General features: G+C 41.3%; 1 protein-coding gene across 2 annotated transcripts in view; it reads right to left on the bottom strand.

The window, feature by feature from the left end:
* caln1 (calneuron 1) overlaps positions 1–18,162 on the bottom strand; it is a 103,968-nt gene extending 85,806 nt beyond the window's left edge. Inside the window, exon 1 of one of the 2 annotated variants that reach the window (XM_033630724.2) lies at positions 17,532–18,162. Coding sequence is in view for 1 of the 2 variants with exons in the window: in XM_033630723.2 (XP_033486614.1) it covers positions 15,880–16,079 (200 nt within the window). In the remaining variant the exon portion in view is untranslated. Of the gene's footprint in view, positions 1–15,879; positions 16,225–17,531 lie in introns of those variants that run through there. The other variant, XM_033630723.2, reaches the window with a different exon arrangement.
* Positions 18,163–20,438: the final 2,276 nt, after the last annotated feature.

Raw genomic sequence — 20,438 nt, 5'->3', positions numbered from 1 at the left:
TGGGTGCTGGAAATATGGAGTGAAGTTTATCACAGTGCATTTACACATACTATAAACACTGCTATGATACAGTGCTAGTTGAAAATCAGGCAAGTATGCCTTTAAGTAAAAAACAACATGAAATGTAAACCCCTTCATCCACAATGGGGAGCTGGTTTGCCCGTTTATGATATTGGTGGAAATAGAACAAATTAATATCATATGGGGCACAATATAAACGAGCTCCATAAATGAAGCAGAACTCATTCACTAAATGGGAAGTCAACACAGTTAGGGAGACTCGTATAACTGGAGGTAAGTGTAGTGAAATGTGTGTGTGCGTGAGAGCATACACGTCTGTACTGTATGTGCAAATGTGACTGAGGCAATTAATTATTCAATAAATCGAAAGCCCAAGGGCACTGGAGGAAAATAAGAGCACATAGAGCAGAGAGATTTGGGCGACTACTTCCTTCTCTCTAATTGGATTTCGTCTTGATGAGCACTTTCAGGAGGTGCTTCTGAGACAGAACGAGGGGTTCAAAATAGGCTGAGACATTACACCAAGAGAGCAGTGCAGAACATGGAGCTGCTCTCTTTTATCAGCTGAACCTGACATCATATTTCTGCAGAGTCAAATAGGCTTCACAATTACAAGAGCTCTGACAACACAAACATCTAAAAGTGAAACACACTCTTTAGAAAACAAGTTAGATGTGCAGCAGTTCTTTTTTTATTGGGTTTCCAGCAGCAGTAGTAAACTGAAGTTTTATGAGGGTAATCCCCAGAACGACACATCCAGGCTGCTGTTCCATGTTGCTAACCAAATTACCAGCTCTCTCGAGGTGAATGATTCTAATTCTTCAACTTGTAAGGCTGCTAGTTTCCTCGTACCAATGTCTTAATAAAACAATTATATATAGTGTACATTTGCCAGGTGAATCATCTGTGCACTACACGTACTGCTCTGTCATAGGGCATACTTAAAGAAGCAACAGATAGCATCTTTTCCTAAATATATCATTATGAAAATAATGTGGGTTGCACAGGGTAGTGGCCACAGTAAAATCAAACTATCAGCATTTACATAGGTTACTTAGTGGCTTTGCAATCTTTGTAATAAGCTTCTGCCACTGGTGCCGAAATTTCGTGGAAAAAATCTGGTTTACGACAGGAAACGTGTCATGTATTGGGAAATTGGTTGGTCAGCCAATCAGGGACTGGAGCTGGTCCTTATAAGGAGCTGAGTCATGAGCACAATGGCAGACGGACAAAGTTTGGAGACAAGTGAAAAACGGCCTAGCAAAAGAAAAGGAGCTCCTCTGTCTGAGGAGGCGAGGATGCACAAAAAGGAGAGTGATAAAAGAAGAGGAAAAACAAGAGTAAACCTCAGTCAGGCGTTCAAGAGATGGAGGGAGCTCCGTGCCCAAAGAGGCTTCAACACGGGTGTCCAGCTAGCTTTCTTTCTAATGGATCAGTAAGTAACACGGCTAAATGTTAGCTAGACCAGAGAGGACTGGACTGTACTGGCTGCTAGTTCATTCCTAGCTGGCCAGCATCGCAAATCGCCGCAACCAGGGAGCGGGTAGCGAGTGTTGGTCAGCTGACATCCTTGTTGCCATTCTACGGCAGCCCTCGAACAGTGATACCCCCCTCCCTTCCTTCTGTTCTCTTCTCACGGAGGCAGCTATCCACGGACATCGCACAGCTAAGTGAACACTGAACTTTGTTTCCCATTCAATTTGAGCTCCAACCGGCCGCATCATTTCCATAAGGTACAGTTTATTCAAGAATCGGGACTGTTTACATGTGCATATTGGCATAATTCCACTGTGTCTGCTGTTGTTTGTACTGATACTGTACATATTGGTATAATTAATCTTTTATAATCTTTTTTTTTTACATTCTAAGGTTCAACTTAGGTTTTCCAATAAAGCTTTGAATGTTTGTCATCAAATTTTACAGCGTCATCACCCAACAAAAAAACAAAACAACAATAATGAAAAATCCTCAAACAAAATCATCAACTTGGATAAAGTGATTCATCAGATTAAATGAGGTCATCTGTTTTATTAAATCAACATTTTTTGATGAATAAAGACAGGCCAACACTAACGACAATCTGGTCCCACTCTGAAGTGAGTCGAAAACTGGCGCTTGGTCAATGACTTCCGGTGTCAGACACCAATGAAAAATGCTGGCATGATGCACAGCTGGTCGCCATTAAATTGTTTAATGGCTCCTGGCAGTGTCAGGGGCAAACGCAACATGACAACAACGAAAGTTAAGGCGGCAGAAATCCAAGCAGGGCAGGTAGGTTCAACAGCCAGCGATTTTCATCCAAGAAGCTGATGTTCGCCTCCTATAAGATTGTAAAGCCAAACCCTTTTCTTTTTTCCTAAACCCAACTATGTGCTTTTGTTGCCTAAACCTGACCACGTGCCTTAGTTGTTGAAGGAAACCAATGTCATTTCTTGGTGTTGTACCAACATAATGTCTTTATTTTGAAAGACACTGTATGCAAACTGTATTCTGAAAACAGACAATGCTTGTAACAGACAGAAGTTAACATGGTGTCCCAGAACATCAGCAACCAACACACCAAGGGTACCTTGCACGTCATATCTCAACATGGAAAGTTCATGATCAAGCGTCAATATGTGACGAGATCGGAGTGAAAATAGGTACAAATAAATGCTGAAAGGTACACACAGGTTTTGGAGCAACATATGCTGCCATCCTGACACCGTCTTTTTCAGGGACGTCCCTGCTTATTCCAAACAGACAATGCCAGGTCACATTCGGCACGTCTTACAACAGCGTGGCTTTGCAGTAAACCAGTGCAGGTACTAGACTGACCTGCCTGCAGTCCAGACTTGTCTCCCATTTAACATGTGTGGCGCATAATGAAGCACAAAACACAACAAAGGAGACTTTGGACTGTTGGGCTACTGAAGTTGTATATCAAGCACGAATGGGAAAGAATTTCACTTTTCAAACTTCAACAGTTAGTGTCCTCAGTTCCCAAATGCCAAGTCTCATTAAAAGAAAAGGAGATGTCACATGTTGCAGCCATCAAATTTAGAATGACTGTATATATTTACAAAAAACAAACTTTATGAGTTTGAACAATAAATATCTTGTGTCTGTACTGCATTCAATTGAATATGGGTCGAAAATTATTTGCAAATTATCACTGTATTTATTTACATTTAATGCAGCATTTTTTTTAAAATAATTTCTCAACAGTGAAAGGAAATTATGGACAATCTGAACAATAATTGACAAACAACAAGGATACTCAGACAGCGCAGACCCCTGCCAAACCCATATGCTCTATCGTGCAATGTTAACAAAAGAAAAAAAAATAATCTGTGTATCTGCTCTGTGATTCGGATTGGCTCCAAGATTAAATGGGGTCTTCCTTGGCCCATGCTAAAGCCTTCCAACAAGTTTCATGAAAACCAAGTCAGTAGTTTTTCTCTAATCCTGCTGACAAATGGACCAAAAGACAAACAAACTGAACTGAAGACATAACCTCCTTGGTGGATCTTAAGTTGTTGTTTTTACTACCATTAGCCCCTTTTCATCACTTTGTCCAGCACCTGCAAATGCTCATGTTTCAGTGGTTAGAGCTGCCAGCCACCCGTCACCTCACAAATTGAAAACTGGTCCCCGCATCTTTCTTGTTTGTCAGTTTAATAAGCATGCACATCAAGACTTGTGCAACTACGCCTGAAGCTTTTTCTTGCAAACAGCTTCGCTCACACGTAATTTACGGATTTTTCATTTCCTAATTCATCAATTATTCAGTCACCTGTCAGCTGTCATTAGGAATATATGATCATCACTCTTGTCCGTTCTTTCCATATTATTGTTACGAGCAAACCCATATATTGTTAGCTGTTTGACGCAGGTGATAACTATCCTGGGTTTTGCATTGCTGTGGCCAACATAAAGAAATACTGATCAGAATGATTTACCATGCAGGGACAGAATTGACTATACATGTCACTACAGTAAATTCTTCAGGAGCAGACTGTGCATTCAATGTTAGATAACTTGAGCATGGAGAGAAAAAAATCAGCTGACTACAATAAAAAAGCAATGTCATGCAGCCCAACTGCCTTGATAATGGCAAAAGCCAGTGAGTGTGTTTCAAATGTTTTGTATGTGAACTCTAAGCGCGGAGGGCAGTTTTGGCTTTCATTCTAAGTTTTGTCACGTTTCTGACACTTCAGCTCTGCATTCTTAAGTAATCTCCTTATCCAGCTAAGAGCTTGCACTGACCAGCTCCGAGCAGAGGACAGACGTGTTTTCCCAACAAGGACCAGAATGTTGTTCAATGACACGGAGACGGGTCAAAGATGTACTGTAACAAGTTTGGGGGCTGGAAAGTATTTTCAGTACTAAGTAATACCTGAAACAAGTAACTGAATTAATCGACAATTAGTCGATTGACAGAAAATTACTCAACAAGTCTGTTAAGTAATCACTTAAATAAATGAGAAAACAATCTCAGCCACAAGGTTAATTTAATACTGTTCTGTTCTTAAAGGAATACTTCCCCCTCCCCTCGTCATGTCGTGTCACCTTGAATTCATCATGACGAAAGCGTCTTTCTTGCATGCCTCTCCAGAAAATGGTGAACATACTATTTATTGATTGATCAGTGACCAGGTCAAACAATAACAAAACTATATCAAAACATCCATTTAAACTCTCACACAACTTGTGCAGTATCCAAGACTCATCATATGCTTAGTACTTCCCGAGTACATGCATTTGAAAGGCTTGGATAACGACAGGTTTTTGGATATACCCAAATATTGCAATGCCAACCTTTCAAGAAGGTGGCTGAAGGAACAAAAGAAAGAGGCTGATTTTTGCATGGTCAAACAAGTCCGCTGCCAGTGTAAAACTTAAATAAAATCCCATTGTGATGCAAAGAAGCAAAATGGTACAAGCAATGCCAGCCATTCTACTTTTCCATATTTTGACATGATAACTGACATGGTAGGGCACGTTAATCAGAATATGAACGACTGCATGTAAATCATGGATGGATTACTGAATGGCCTACCCAGCCCAGAGGCTCAAAAGTATCTGGAGCTCCCTCAGCTTCACCTGCAAAATGTCACTGAAATAAGCAGGCACCATCTATCCCCAAAAAATAAATAAATAAAATAAAAGGAAAACAAATAGAGACAAAAAGACCACAAACAGATGCAAAGGAACAGTGGCACCCCTTGCACATTTGGTGCTCTAGGTGAGCCTGCCCCCCAGCACCCCCTCACCTTTACCAGCTCTAAGTACTGCACATTTATTACCAATTCTGGGCTTTTTTTTCTCCTTTTTTGTCATTTATTTTTCTTTTGTGTAAGGAAAACACATAAATCTACACTATGAAAAAAAATTAATTAAGAGTTTTAAAGTCATTAAGTCCTTCATTACACTACCTTTGAATGAGCACAAATTCAATAATACACATTTATGAAACAACCTTCTTTCATATGGAAAAACATCTTTAAAAAAACAAGCAACAAGCCTTTTAACTATATATTCATCCATCCATCCATCCATCCATTTTTGTAACCGCTGGACAGGTCGCCAGACTATCACAGGGCTGACACATAGAGACAGACAACCATTCATGCTCACACTCACACCTACAGCCAATCTAGAGTCACCAATTAACCTGCATGTCTTTGGACTGCCCAGAGAAAACCAACGCTGACACTGGCAGAACTTGCAAACTCCCCACAGAACGGATTAAATCTGGGATTGACCCAGGAACGGACTTGATGTGAGGCGACAGTGCTAACCACTACAGCACCGTGCCACCCATTTAACTATATATGACACATCCTAATTCCCTCTCCAACATCTATTTTATAGTGCTGTGAAAACACCAACACATTTTATCTTCAAACAGCTGGATTTATTCAAGTTTCCCACCAAAAGCTATGTTTTACAACATTACACTGAACACATCACGAGAACATGATAATGTACCTTCGCCCAATACTAATTTTCAGAGTTGGAATGCTTTACAATATAAATCAATGCAACCTCTGTGAGCTGTTCGTTGAGGCCACTGGCTGCTTATAGGTAACGATAACTAGCTCTCCTGCTGATTTCATGTTCTTTCTCCCCACATCCACTCCTCTCAGTAGTATTGTGGTAGTTGAGTTGAGAGCTTTTGTCATTTTGACATGATAATGATAGAGCGTGTTTCAGGGTTCACGTGACGTCAGAAAAGTAGGCTTTGCTATGTAGTTATGTTGTTGTGGCCTTATGAAATATTTCAAAATAAATGCTGTAGTGCCCCCCATGGATGATGGCGCCTTTAGCATTCACCTATACTGCCTATGCCACGGGCCGGCACTGCACAGGATCTGCAAAGAGACAAAATGACTACCAAGCTACCAATGTAGGAGACGCAGATTCACATATGTAACTGCGCCCGGGGCCTATTGTCTAATAATCTGTCCATGATGAATGTAGCGGGAGCAGATGTGTAGTAGGAACGTATGTGTGTACCTAGTTATGTGGGGAACATATAAGGAGACGGACCGGAAGTATGTAAGTGATTGAATGAACGTGTAAATAAAGCTAACTAAAGAGCTACGTACGTCTCCCGTCAGGATCTTTACACAATCCCTGAGCATAGCATGTTACAATGAAAACGCTAATATTAGTGGAATATTCATTTTCATTAGCAATGTAAACAGCTTAGTAGGAATATTGCCCTTTTCAGAATAAGGGCAAAAACTGCAATATTTTGTGAACATAAACATTGCTGCTTGGACTCCTTGAGAGCTCCCTCAAAAAGTAAAGCATTTCTGCCAAATCTAACTGTGTAATGATTTGCTGCTTTGGACCTCTGACAGCAAAGAGGAGCTGATTTCATAAGATTCCATTACACAAAACAAATCTCCAGTATTTTTAATTTTATATACTTTATTAATCCCCGAGGGGAAATTCAATTTTTCACTCTGTTGTCAATTACACACAGGTCCGAACACACACATGCACAAACAGGACCTATACATGCACTAAGTGGAGAGATGTCAGAGTGGGCTGCCCATCACAGGCGCTCCGAGTGGTGGGGGGGGCACCTCGGCAGTGCCCAGGAGGTGAACTGGCACCTCTCCAGCTACCAGTCCACGCTCCATATTTTGGTCTGGACGAGGACTTGAACAGGTGACCCTCCGGTTCCCAACCCAAGTCACTATGGACTGAGCTACACCAGTTACATGTATTGACATATTTGTTGTTTGCCAATAACTAGAAGAGCAAATGCACCAAGGAGCACGAAACCTGACATCACTGGAAAACAAACAAGGACGTAGACACGTTTATGAGTATAGACAGGGCATGGCACATGAAAGATTTTACTGCAATGTTTACCATAATATCTCCCAAGTATACAATGTTTATCAATGCAGGAGATGAGCTGTGAGCTAATGTGCTGAAACAGTAAAACATCTGATCTCCACCCCCTTAGGAAGACAGTGTTGAACAGAGCTGTTTGCAGCCTTCAGCATCATTACACTTGATTAAATTGATCAAGGTCTCAGCTGAACAGGCTAATTTGCCCTTCAGGAGCAGAACAACATACAGTAACCACTTAAATTAGGAAGTAATCACCACAGCCTCAACCAAGACCACAACTATTTTTTACTCTCTTTCCTCATCACATCACTATTCCTTGCACACTGTGATATATCAGTTCAATAGAAGAAGAGACGAGGATTTTGGGATATAATACTCAGATTGACTGGATGATAAAAATGAGCCATAGGAATGACTCAAAGATAAAATCACTCGATGGTACCTCAGTATTTTATTGCGCAAGCTGCTTTGACGAATTCTGCATCCATCCATCCAGATTCCCAGAGTCCAAACTGATGTCTTCAAAGTTCTTGTTTTGTCTGACAAAAAGTCTAAAACCCTATTAACCATTTCAGTCAGGAACACTTTTGTCAAAGAAAACTTTATTTCCATTTGCAGTATTATATTTGGCGGTGTGGCTCTGTTCTGGGGCCTCACAGAAAGCTTCTTCCACGCGCCTACATGGAAAGCATAAGGCAGAGAAAGCACATCTGTCTGCCCTTCCATGTGCAAATAAGGGAAAGCCTGAGGCAGAGAGAGCACACCTCTCTCGGTTGATCTGGCTGTTTTAGATCAGCTGATGTAGGGCTGTGGGGTATACCAGTTCGTACCGAAAATCGGTATTTATTTTCGTTATGATATGAATTTTTCATTTACCGCAATACCGGTGAATAGCCCAAACAATGTCTGGAACGGAACGTGTACGCGTTGCTGAAGAAGAACATGACGACCCAGAAGAACTCTTACCAAAAAGAGCAGTGTTTCCCGGCACACCGCCGCTGCTGATTTTTTTTTGTGTCTTAGCTCTTTAGAAACTACCGTTATATTATTTGGCACTACGGACGCTTCATATCCAGGCCTATAGAACAGGTCTATACCTTGTCCTTTTATTAAACAAACTAAATAGCCTCATGTTATCGATCTTATTTACATGATGGCATGTTATTTCTGTCTCTACATGGTCGCGAGTTTACAATTCTCTCACACTCGCACACGGCGGAGTTTCACCCCGATCCGCACGCACACACACACACACACACACACACACACACACACACACACACACACAGACACGTGCACGCACACACACACACACACACACACACACACACAGGTGAGCACACTAGAGCACGGCTCAGGCCACATTTTCCTGACCGAAGCCGACCTGAGTCCGACACAATTATAACCAAGCACGGCACTAATGGAGCAGAGCCTGTGTTGTGTTCAGGCGTTGTCACGTAAAAAACAAATTCCAGCACTTGAATAGGCCATAGCACAACACAGCAGCATGTCAAGTGGGCCGAACCCGAGCAAAATACCATCAAATACCGTGAAACCGATATGATTTTTAAAAAAAAATGTGATACGAAAATTTTGGCATACCACCCAGCCCTAAGCTGATGGAGCTGGGATGTGAGCTGAGCTTGACATCGTGTACTGCCTGAACAAACACTATGCTCAATTAAATAAAACCAAGAAAAGTAGCAGATCTTCATATTTGAGAGCCCACCCACTAATCAGTGAATCAACTAATTGTAATAGACTGCAAAGAAGCTATCTTGTGTAAAAGTATGGCAACTTGACACAGTTTCTACTAGGGCTGCAGTTAACAATTATTTTCATCATAAATTAATATGCCAATTATTTTCAGGATTAATCAATTAATTGTTTGCTCGATAAAATGTCAAAAAAAAAAAATGCTTGAAAATGCTCATCCCACAGCGCAAAGTGACATCTTTAAATTGTTTCTTTTGTCCTACCAACAGTACAAAACCTGAAGATTCTTCACTTTGTATAATAAATAACAAAGAAAAGCAGCAAACTCTCACATTGAAGTCGCTGTAACCAGCAAATGTTTGACTTTTTTTGCATGAAAAATGACTGACTATAAAAGGATTATCAAAACAGTTAGCAATTCATTTTCTTTCAATAGACTAGTTGAATTGTTGCAGCTCTAGTTCCTGATGTTGTGTTTCTCACTCTGCATGTGAAATTCCACTGCCTTGATTCCCATCAAGCAGAGTTACAAAAACTTTTTGCATATAATACACTGACCCTCATATGCATTACCTTGTACTGGTTTAAGCAGTGCCACAATATCATGGTTAAATGATCAGTTTTTTATTGAATTTGCACTTCCCCTTATCATCAGGGGTACACTAATCCATCTGCTCTGAACTTCCCAACCATGTGTTGGTTTCACTATCCTGCTCTGCATGACCTTAATACAAGAAGCCTTCAGTAAATTACAAATAAAACAGCAACAAGTAACAATGTTTCCAATTATTTGGGGATTTTACAATGCAACATCAGAAAAACAAATTCTACTTGCCACATCTGAGCATTTTTAAGACTTTTGAAAGATTGCTTTGAGACATTTTAATACCAATTAAGGCCTTATTTTCAGATGATTAAATTCAGTGCCTTTAAGACTAGTGTAGGACTCCTGCCTTATTACGGTAAATTGTTGTAGTCAAGCTGTTGCATCTAGACTGACAAGAACATTGCAAGTGTAAAGTCACACATGCTTGTGACACTAAAAGCAGATTAAACCTGCCCTTGTTTTATGAGATAGTAACTCACATTTTACATCATGTTGGAGGCCATTAGCTGATGTTGTTATCCAAAGTAACTTTCAGCGAGAGAGGAAGTCTAGATTCAGTGTCCGGCTCAAGGACATGTCAAATTGGCAGGACACAGAGGTTGTTGATGGCTGCACTAGCTGTGATTGGACCTGTGGCATTTAATCACAGGGGACGACCTGACACTCTGCTGTTTCTCTGCTCCCAGTTTAAGCCCAAATATGTTTCCACACCATGATCAACCTGTCACCTTAGAGTTATGAGTTACTAGAAGTGACGGATAAGTTTGACAACTGAGAAAAAGGTGGCCGCAGATAAAAGGTCAATTTGATTTCAGCAATATGGACAGTGCACCTGGCAAACAGCTGATTACAGACTTTTAAATCTTACAATTTTCCTCCATTTTCCCCCAAAACCACATTTAAGGAAGCAAATAAGAAACAAAATTATTTGAATTGTAACAGCCTCTGAATATTCTGAATGCACTGACATATTTCATTTTGAAACCCATCTGAACTCACCTCTTTTAAATTAAGTTATGGAAATGGGAACTCACATTAGAAAAATTCAAATAAAACATCAGGTAATTTTAAAGCCTTCCTACAGTGTATTTGGGTGTTTTTATGGTATTTCATTTTTAACTGAGTCATGTCCAGACAATGTTGATTAGCCACACTGTTTACCAGATGTTCTTTTGACAAATAACTTAATTTTTTTGCTCTTGCTTTTGGATGACATATGACTATAGTAGAATCTGCAAGTCATACGTGCACTGTAATAAACATTATACACATTGTTGTAAGCTAGCTAGTCAACTCATCTTGTAATTTACCATAATTGTAGCATCATAGCCTTAAGTATATCTCAGTGTAGTTGCTCTACACCTTAGTTTACTGTGTTGTTTATTTCCATAATTGCATTTGTAGCCTATGTGCAGTGAACGGCTGCAACCAACACAGTGATTACGCAAGATCCCATTGGCAGAAATAATACAACACAACCCCGGTCACAGCACAATGCAGTGCAGGACAGCAATGTTACCAAGGTCTACCGTCTGAAATGCAGTTTCGAGTCAAAAAGTTAAAGAGTCCCATTAGAAAAAATTTAAAAAATCACAGTGCTGCAGTTACGGTGCTGAGCTGAGGTGAGAGCGGCTGATGCTGGTGGATGGTACACCTCCAAAGTGTCCCATAATTTTGTTTCAAACAGTGGACCTCGGCAACATATCTATCCTTCTTTCATAGGACTGTGGCTGGCATACAGCGGTGCAGGTTCCTGGTGCTGCAGCAGCCAGCCAGCGCCTCGCCACTACAACCAACAGCTGCAGCAAGAGGAGATGGTAAGGAAGAGAGAGAGTGCTATAGTGTTGTGTTAATTGTTGTCTCATTTGTGCTCTGAAAAAACTGTAAATGAATCAAAGTAGGTGCCAGATTGCTGTATTACAAGCTACTGTAGCTACAGTCTTGTTGCTATGGTTATTGATTAACATTACATCCGACTATTAACACACCCTTATTCTCTGTTTAAGAAAGAGCGTTAACTATTTAACAAGAACTAAAACTGGCTGGTGGGGCCTCTGATTAGTCAAAACATTCAAGCCCAGTTGCCCATCCTCTCCTTCTTGAAATTCTGAAACTTTTATTTTCAGATCTGAATTTATGAACATTGTGAAAAAAATATATTCAAATTCAGATTTTGAAATTGCAAATCAAGAAGTTCCATAATTTAATTTCATGGAGGTGTATTCAGGACAGCTAACTCTAGGTAAATGTTTTTCAAAGGGAAATGTCATGTATTCAGTGGCTCTTATAATTCAAATATCAATGTTTTGGGGGTTTTTTTGCTTCCATATACATGTAACAACATCCACCTGAGCAGACATGACATGTGTACAGAGTGACAGGTCAAAGCATAATGGAGGGAGAAGGTTCTGAAGACAATTTAGATTTTTACACAGAAGATCTAATTACCTGATAAAAATCATAAACACGTACACATCAACATATTTAAATGTTCCTGATGAAGCTGGGGTTTAGACAAATTCAGTACACAGCATGCAGAGCCTCAGCTTTCTTTTTTATTTGATGGATGACAGTGATTAGACCCAAAAATGATACATAGAGGATGGCTGCACATTTAATGATAATTAAACATCAACTATGTTTCCTGTAGTGCGGGTGTAGAGTACAAATTTAATTTTAAAAAGACACCTTCTCTTAGAAACTTGAGAAAGTAAAAACCATTCAGAGACATGTCGGCTTCTTTTCTTTTCAAAGTGCATTTCCAGTCACCCACTAATAAAACTATTCCAAGGTAGCCTGACAGTAGACAAACTATTATTGCATCATTATAGTCCTTTTAGGTCTTTCCAGTGTTGTTAAGGCTGGGTCACAGCAGAACTGAACCCAATTACAGCAGACCCATAAATAAAACTACCTCCACTAAAGTTGTGTGCATGGCATATGGGGAAAGCACTACTTGTGCTGACACCTCAAGGATAAGACAAAGATGACATGACTAATCAAAACGCTTTGACCCTGGAGGAAGAAGCAATAAGCCGCAATTATGCTGTTGCCATTAAAATGCTGCATGTCCTCAAAGAACCGGCGGGAAGACATGATGAACTCACTCCTCTTTGTGTCCGGCAGCTGGACATCATAGATTAGTGTCAAATTCTAACATACAACATGGAGATCAGGACACTGAGAAAGAGAAAGCCATCAGTTTTAAAATAATCTGTCTCTTTTTGTTCCTTTAATGAATCATTTATTTTGTTAAACTGTAAAAATATAAAAAGTCAAAAGCCCCTCATTAAAAGATATATTGTGCAGGATTATCTTTAAAAAAAACAATGTATAGACTCATACAGAAGTGGTCCCTCTCAATCACCCACTCTACGTGCATGGCGGTGTATTTTCCTGCAGAGACTCTGCCCTCTGTCTGGAGTTTCTCTTTTGCTTTTAATTTTTTGTCTTTGGGACATTTATTGGTCAGTGCTCAGGTGAGGCCGGGGCTTTATAAAAAGGTAGCGACCAGGTGCCAGACTGGAAGCAGCAGGCACCCAAGAGACACAACACTGAAAAAAAACGCAAATATAGTGAGGCGAAATGCCAGACGAGAGTAAATCTGGGGTTGGTTTGTACTTTCACTTTCAGTGGCGAGCACAAACAGTTACCGACAATCCTGTATACCTTTGAATCCAAAAACAATTACATTTGTAATTATACAAAACTGGAAAAAAAACAGATTTATCCTCACAATTAAGAACCTAGAAACAGTAAATAGCACCACAGTTCAAAATATGGTACACTTCCTTATAAGGTGATGTTCACATCAAAAGTACCTGTAAATGGTCAAGAAAAAAACAAGATCTCGTAGAGACCAGCACTCATTTCCATGTGATGAGGCAAACAGGCTGTTTGAAAATATTAATGAAATTCATTCTTAAAGGTATACTATGCAGGATTGTCAGTCACTCTTTGTAAACATGCTTGTAAGTGACAGTCAAAGTAAAAGCCAACCTCAGATTTACTCTCATTTCGGGGTTTCACCTCGCAACGGTGTTGAATGCCTGCTACTTATGGTCTGGCACCTGGTCGCTACCTTTTCAAAAAAGCCCCGACCTCATCTGAAAGCTGTGGAGGTACACGCCTATAAACATCCCAAACACAGAAAATAAGAAAGGAATAAGAAACTCCAGACAGAGGGCAGAGCCTCTGCAGAAAAATACACCACCACACACTGAGAGTGGGTCATAAGTGATGACTGAGAGGGATTACCTCTGTACAAGTCTATATTTTATGTTTTTAGGAAAATGCTGCACAGTATACCTTTAAAGATAATTTAATCTTGTGTCTTTGAACACATCGCAGTAATCATTAGATGTTTTTTGTCCAAGCAGACAGTGTGCAGTCTGACAGTAAACAGACTACTTGTAGAGACTGATCTTTGCTGTATTGAAACCTTTTAATATATCTGCATGTCAGTCAGTCCTGCAAGTGCCAAACCTCTCTCTCTTTCTATAAGAAATGACTAATCAGCCCACGACCACACCAGAGTACCAAACCAGCCCTCAGTTCTGAGTCTTGACTCTTGAAGAGTGTGCAACCTGATGAAAGAGCACAGCTTTAGTCAAAGCTTTCTGCATGACAAGGAAGCCAGATGGCGATTTCTCACATCAAACCCTGCAGCACAACAGCCAATAGCAACGGGCCAATACTGAGGGGGACACAAGCAGAACACTGTGTACTGGGAGCAGACACTCTGGCCACAAAATCAACTTCATAAAAAGGACCATGACATAGTGACATCATTAGGAGGTGGTCAAAAAATCATAGGCGTAGATTTCAGGGGGACGCAGGGGACACATCTCCCTCAATATTTAGAACATGTGCATTTGTCCCAATGATGAAAAGTAGCAGAGGAGTTTTATTTCTAATTAAAGATATTTACATTGTGAACTGATCCAGAAAATGCACAGATTGGTGCATAAACAAATGCAGAATGCAGGAAATGAAGTGTTTGATGCACAAAATTTCCTGGCAGAGGACCCCCCCAACCCTGTTTCATATGTGCCCCCCAGGCTTGAAACAAAACCTACACCCTCACTAGAAATACATATTGAGAAAAGGTGGAGTTCATAAACACCAAGTTATAAGCAGGATGTAATTCTCCTTTCAAGGCACACTGACGAATGGGCATTCCTTCCAATCACAAGGAAAAAGTGCTGAACTATAAAACCAAAAGAAGTGAGCTTTGCTATCAAGGTAAATCCACACTCAATCACACAGGGCTGTTAAAGCCTTCTGCACTGCCCGTTCAGATTTATTTTTTGATCACACCACCATCAGAGACGTGAGAGCAAAAGCAAATACCTGCTGTGACATCACAGATTGGGGTGTGGCCATATAAAATAAAAGTTTCCACCCAGAGAGAGAAGATTTTCAGTGAGTTTTTTTTCTCCAGTTTTCCATCACTGCTAAGGTACAACGTACAAACAGCCAACTGGTCATAAAAACTGACCAGTTCAGAAACTGACAGCACTGTGGATTATTGTTTCGTAGAATCTATAAACTTTAAATCAAGTCAGAGGTGAGGTTTTCTGGTCACACTTTGATTTTATTGAGACTCCTTCTGTAGCGCTTCCATGTTGTCAGGCAGCCCTGTGTCATCAGATGACTCTGTCCACTCATATGGATCTGTGTGTGTAAACACAGCAAGCCTTTGACAATACTCTGCCACAGCAAACATACAAATGAGATGCTAACAATCATTAATGTAAAAACAGAGCAGTTCCATCCAGCAAGTCATGATGAAGATGGATTAATCACCAACTGCTTCTGACCACCCAACCACGCAAATGTGTCCCAACGTCTGTCCCTGTAATGTAAATAATAAGGTGAAATATAATACTATGGACCATTAAGACATGCCCGAACCTTCTGTAGGAGCAATCTATGGTTAAATGACTTTCCAGTGCTATGGACTGTGCAGCACAGGCACACAGGGTGCTTGAAAACGCAGCCAACTGGGTGTTGAGGCAATTCGTCAAACCATCACTGCAAATCAGGAGTCAAATGCTCTCTAAACTGAGAAAAGAGACGAGAGCGTCCCACAGAAGTGCCACCTCTCTGCACACATTACCAGCTGCTGCCTGCAGCAACAGACTCTTTCTCTCTGTTTCTCCCATGCTGATTCTTACCCATACTGGTGGCTGTACTCAGCAGGATACTGCAGCACAACAGGCTCCCTCGCCGGACTCTCCATCACGTCCACTGTCCCATCCCTCAGGTATGGGTTGCCCGGCAAGTCTCCATTTACCTCTGAGTGTGTCCCCGGCGGTGGCAGCATGCCGGTGGGCTCCACCGTCTGAGGATCGGGCTCTGTGACCTCCTCCTCCATCAGACTCTTAGATGCAGCGGTGCCTCCAGCAGCAGCGACAGACTGCCTGTCCACAAACCACTGAGCCCGGCTGCCTCCACAGTTTGGGCTTGTCCCAGAGCAGCGGCATCGGTTCCCAGAAACCCGTTGTTAATATTTGAGCAGTGAGAGCAGCAGGTACAACAGCTCCTCTCATGCTCCACTCCTTGGCTCCTCACTCACTCACTCACTCACTCCCACCCACCCTCCCTCCCTCCCTGTGACTCCCTCTCTCCCCCTTTGCTCTCTCACTCACTCTCCAGTGCAAACATTCCTCCACATGGGGAGACAGAGTGGAGGGCTCATTAGTGAGTCCCAATGACAGACTCAGCCCTGCCCGCCTGCCTGCCTGCGGCTGTGCTCACAAAATACACAGGGAGAGGCGAGAGAGAGAGAGGAAGAGAGACAGAGGCAAAAAGAGAAAGAGGCAGAGAATCTGAGACAGACAGAGAAGCAGGGTGTAGACAGACAGACAGACAAATACAGAATGACAGACCAGCAGGAGCCCACATGAAAGAAAAAGACAGGGAGAAAGTAGGAAGACAGGATGACAGATAAGGTGAACAAAGAAGAGAGGTAGCTGGTGACACAGCCTTTATGTCCCAGTGGATTAAGCTCACACTGCAGGTCAACACGGGGAGACTGAAGGCGCATCACACAGAGAGCCACACATCTCCGGGAGGGCGCGCCGTGCGTAACAGCGTGCGCCACCGTGTGGAGCAAGGGCGCGCGTTGGACAGGAAGGATGGTGATGGTGATGGTGGGTGGGTGGGCGGATGGATGGATGGGAGGGGAGGGGAGTGGCGGCGTCCCGGCGGGGGGTCCACAGTGAGAACTCTGTTGGCTACGGTAGCCTACATCACACCGACCCCCAGCATGCGCGCACACACTTTCTGTGAGCTGCTCGTCATCAGTGTGACAGAATTGACATTCATGCAACAAACTCCATCATCACTGCCAGTGTCGTGTTCTGATTAAATGACATTCTGCTCAGATGTTGTCTTATGAGTGAGTGATGAAGCTTGTATCTGTCTCTGAAAGCAGCATGTCGTGCTGGAAATGAAGGAATTTTAGGACGATTTATCTTAAGCAGGTCAGCGGTCAATAATTAATTTAAAACTTTAAGAAACACGGATCAGTCGATGTTGCTGCTGCAGTGCGAATCTCATTACACAGCAAGTGAAAGTAAAATATTATTCTGACTTACTTCCTCACACACCGTCTGCTATATTTAAAACAATGCAAACAGCAGCAGACAATAACACTGACTCTTGTGAGGTGACATCCGCAGGTCATGACCGATCCGAACAACAGATGTGGGCCCTGAGGGGAGCACCTGTGTGACTTAATGCGGACATCAACAGGCTGTAATCATGACCTCAGCCTGTTTATTTCCCACTGAGGGTAATTTATTGTCTAATTTCCCCAACTTACCTTTGAGGGTGTTGAGTGTCTGCAGGTGATCAATCAAATCCGCTGATCGATGCGAGCAGTAGGATCCAGTTTAGAGACTTGAGGTGGAATCCTCAATCAGCCTCGTTGATCGATCCGGGTTGCCTGTTGTGTTATTGGTGAATTATTCCTTTATTTTGGGAGCGCAGTGCAGACATGGCTTCCCATCTTTAAGAGATGAAAGGTGTTTTTGTTAATTAATATGAAGTCCAGCCGCAGCGCGTTCAATCGAGTTGCACTTTTCGCCAAACTCTCATCTCATTTTCTTAATTTCTTCTGTCATTCCACGTCGTATCCGGTCACAGCGACGTCTAGTCATACAAAACACCTTTCACTGCACAGGTCCGCCGACTCAAAGTTACAATCCATGGACTGTAGATCCCGCACACACACATGTGCCGAGCGTCGGTAAGATAGATGAGCGCAGACCGGTGGCCAAAGGAGACGCTTCAACCCAAATCAATACGCAATCGAACCGGAGAGCAGTGATTGGCTGATTTTACTCCTGATTGCCTTAAAAAATTAATTGTGTCATAGTGAACCGGACAAACTACCTGCGCTGTTTACTAATTATTACCGAACACATTTCTTTCACGACTGTTCCGCCTCCCCCTCAGCTCTAAATTTATAGAGTGAACCTGTGTCAAGTAAGACGAAACAAGATTATGATTTCCGGTGATAACTTTCAAAATAATTCCTTTATTGCCGACTACACAAACACAGCGTCTTAGCAGTATTCCAACAATCATCATTTCTCATCACATTTGATCTAAAAGATCATTTTAATGGGATTTTCCTTTATTTATTTGCTTTCCATCTTCACACAGTTTAGTTTTACAATTTTATTTCCCAAACAAAATCGCACAGTTTCCGGTTTTCTCGTTATTTCTGTGCAGCTTTACGAAACTCACTGTGCTTCTCTCCAAATAGCACCACTTAATATTTAAGAGTTCCAATAACCTGTTTTCTGCAGGGCATATTTTTCATCATAGACTGCATAGAGGAACACAGTCTGTGATTGTTTGCCTCACCAGTTCACACACAACTTTCATTTACAGCCAGGGCCAAAAAAAAAAAAAAAAAAGAATCTGGATCAGAATGATCCGGTCTTGGAAGTGCCATGTTTAGCTGTCCAGGATCAGATTATCCATCTTACTTTTGTGCCTGTCTCTCAGAGCCACATTTGATTGGATCACACTGATCCAGATAGAAATTTTTCAGGACTAACAAACCAGGATAACCAGTGCTTGGGACTACATATCACAGTGTAAGCTGCTATGTAAAGAACAACAGAAAGAATCATGGGCAGATTGTGGGACATTAGGCCCCTGGGCACAGATACACAAAGGGCCCCACACCTCTCCACGCAGGAGTAAGACACACAGACTCTGGTAGTTTTGCCACTTTTTTTTATTTGTTTGTTTGTTTGTTTGTTTTGCACCTCTTCATAGTCATTATGAATCTTTTTTTGTCTCTTTTTGGTCGTTTTTGTCTCTTTGTAGTCATTTTGTGTCTCTTTGCAGTCTTTCTGAGTCTCTCTGGTCGCTACCTGTTGATTTGAGTGACATTTTTCAGGTAAAGGCCTGGGGTCACTGACACTTTTACGCACCTGGGTCTTTAATCCATCCATGAGTAGAATTTTCAGCATGGGGTCACTTTAGGTCAGGGGTAGGCGACCTGCTGCTCCAGACCCACATGTGGCCTTTTAGACCCTCTCCATTGGCTCCCTGTGGCTTTGACATAAAATTACATGGAAATGAATAATTATTTTTTTCCATTGAAATTTTCATTTGTCAGTGTTGTAGGCAGAGAGTCGTTATTGCTCTCTGCAAGTGTATAAGTGTGTTGCCTATACAGCAAATTAAAAAATGTTTTAATGTTTCATCAACTAAAATGTTCATCATACGTCTACGACCAGGTGCTTTTTCCTCTAAATTTTGCTGAACTTCAGTAGCAAGTAGCGGCAGCTAGCCTGGGTCTCTCTAGCAAGGCCAACCACGGTTTCCAAATCCTAAACAGGAAAAGTCTCGGGGGAAAATGGAGGATTTAATAGTGTGGAGAGATTAATTTTCTTTCACCACCAACACTGCAAAGTTAAAGTACTAAATAATTATAAGTAGCCAACAGCAGAGTAGCCACCTAAGACCTATTCATAATGTTAATGGGCTAATTTAGACTTAATAGCCACTTACCTTTATTCAAAGATGTTTTGCAGCTCCAGACAGATTTTTTTTGTTTTTGGCCAATAATGGCTCTTTTAATAGTAAAGGTAGCAGACCCCTGCTCTAGGTGTTTTTACTTGAAGAAACAGAGAACAGCATGGGGGCTGCAACTGTTAAAAACTACATTTAACTGTGTCATTGTAATCAATATGAAGTGATAAATCAAAGTTAAAATTTGGCAGTTCTTGTTTGGTGTTGACAGCTATTTGGGGGATTACTTCATTGGGGAGAATTCCTTTATTTTTAAAATATTTTTTTACTTTTCCATACTGAACAGCTTAATAGGTAGCCTAATGTCTACTTTATTGATTTAATCACTGTAGCAATGAAACAAATCAAGTGCTAAATATAAAGAAATATATATACATTTTACCAATTTCAAAGTTTTTATTCTGTTCCTGAAATTCAGCCTGAATCCAACCTTCTGCTGGGATCATGATAATCCTGTTTTTTTGGATTAAAGACACCCTAATCATACTAAAATGATTTGAACACATACTGAAAGTCTGATTCAGATCAAAACCAAGACTGTATTTCAGAATCCTTTTTTTTTTCTTTTGAACAACCTATTTTCAGGATTCCACTCACTCTCATAGCCAAAGTCTGGTTGGTTTCCCTTTGAACAACTGTGCTGTGGGGTTTCAATAGCAGGGATGGGACCAAGCCA

This window comes from Epinephelus lanceolatus, chromosome 4, assembly GCF_041903045.1.
Source record: "Epinephelus lanceolatus isolate andai-2023 chromosome 4, ASM4190304v1, whole genome shotgun sequence".
Taxonomy (NCBI): Eukaryota; Metazoa; Chordata; class Actinopteri; order Perciformes; family Serranidae; genus Epinephelus; species Epinephelus lanceolatus.
Note: the sequence above shows the minus strand (reverse complement) of the source record. Positions and strands in the feature narration are given on the sequence as shown.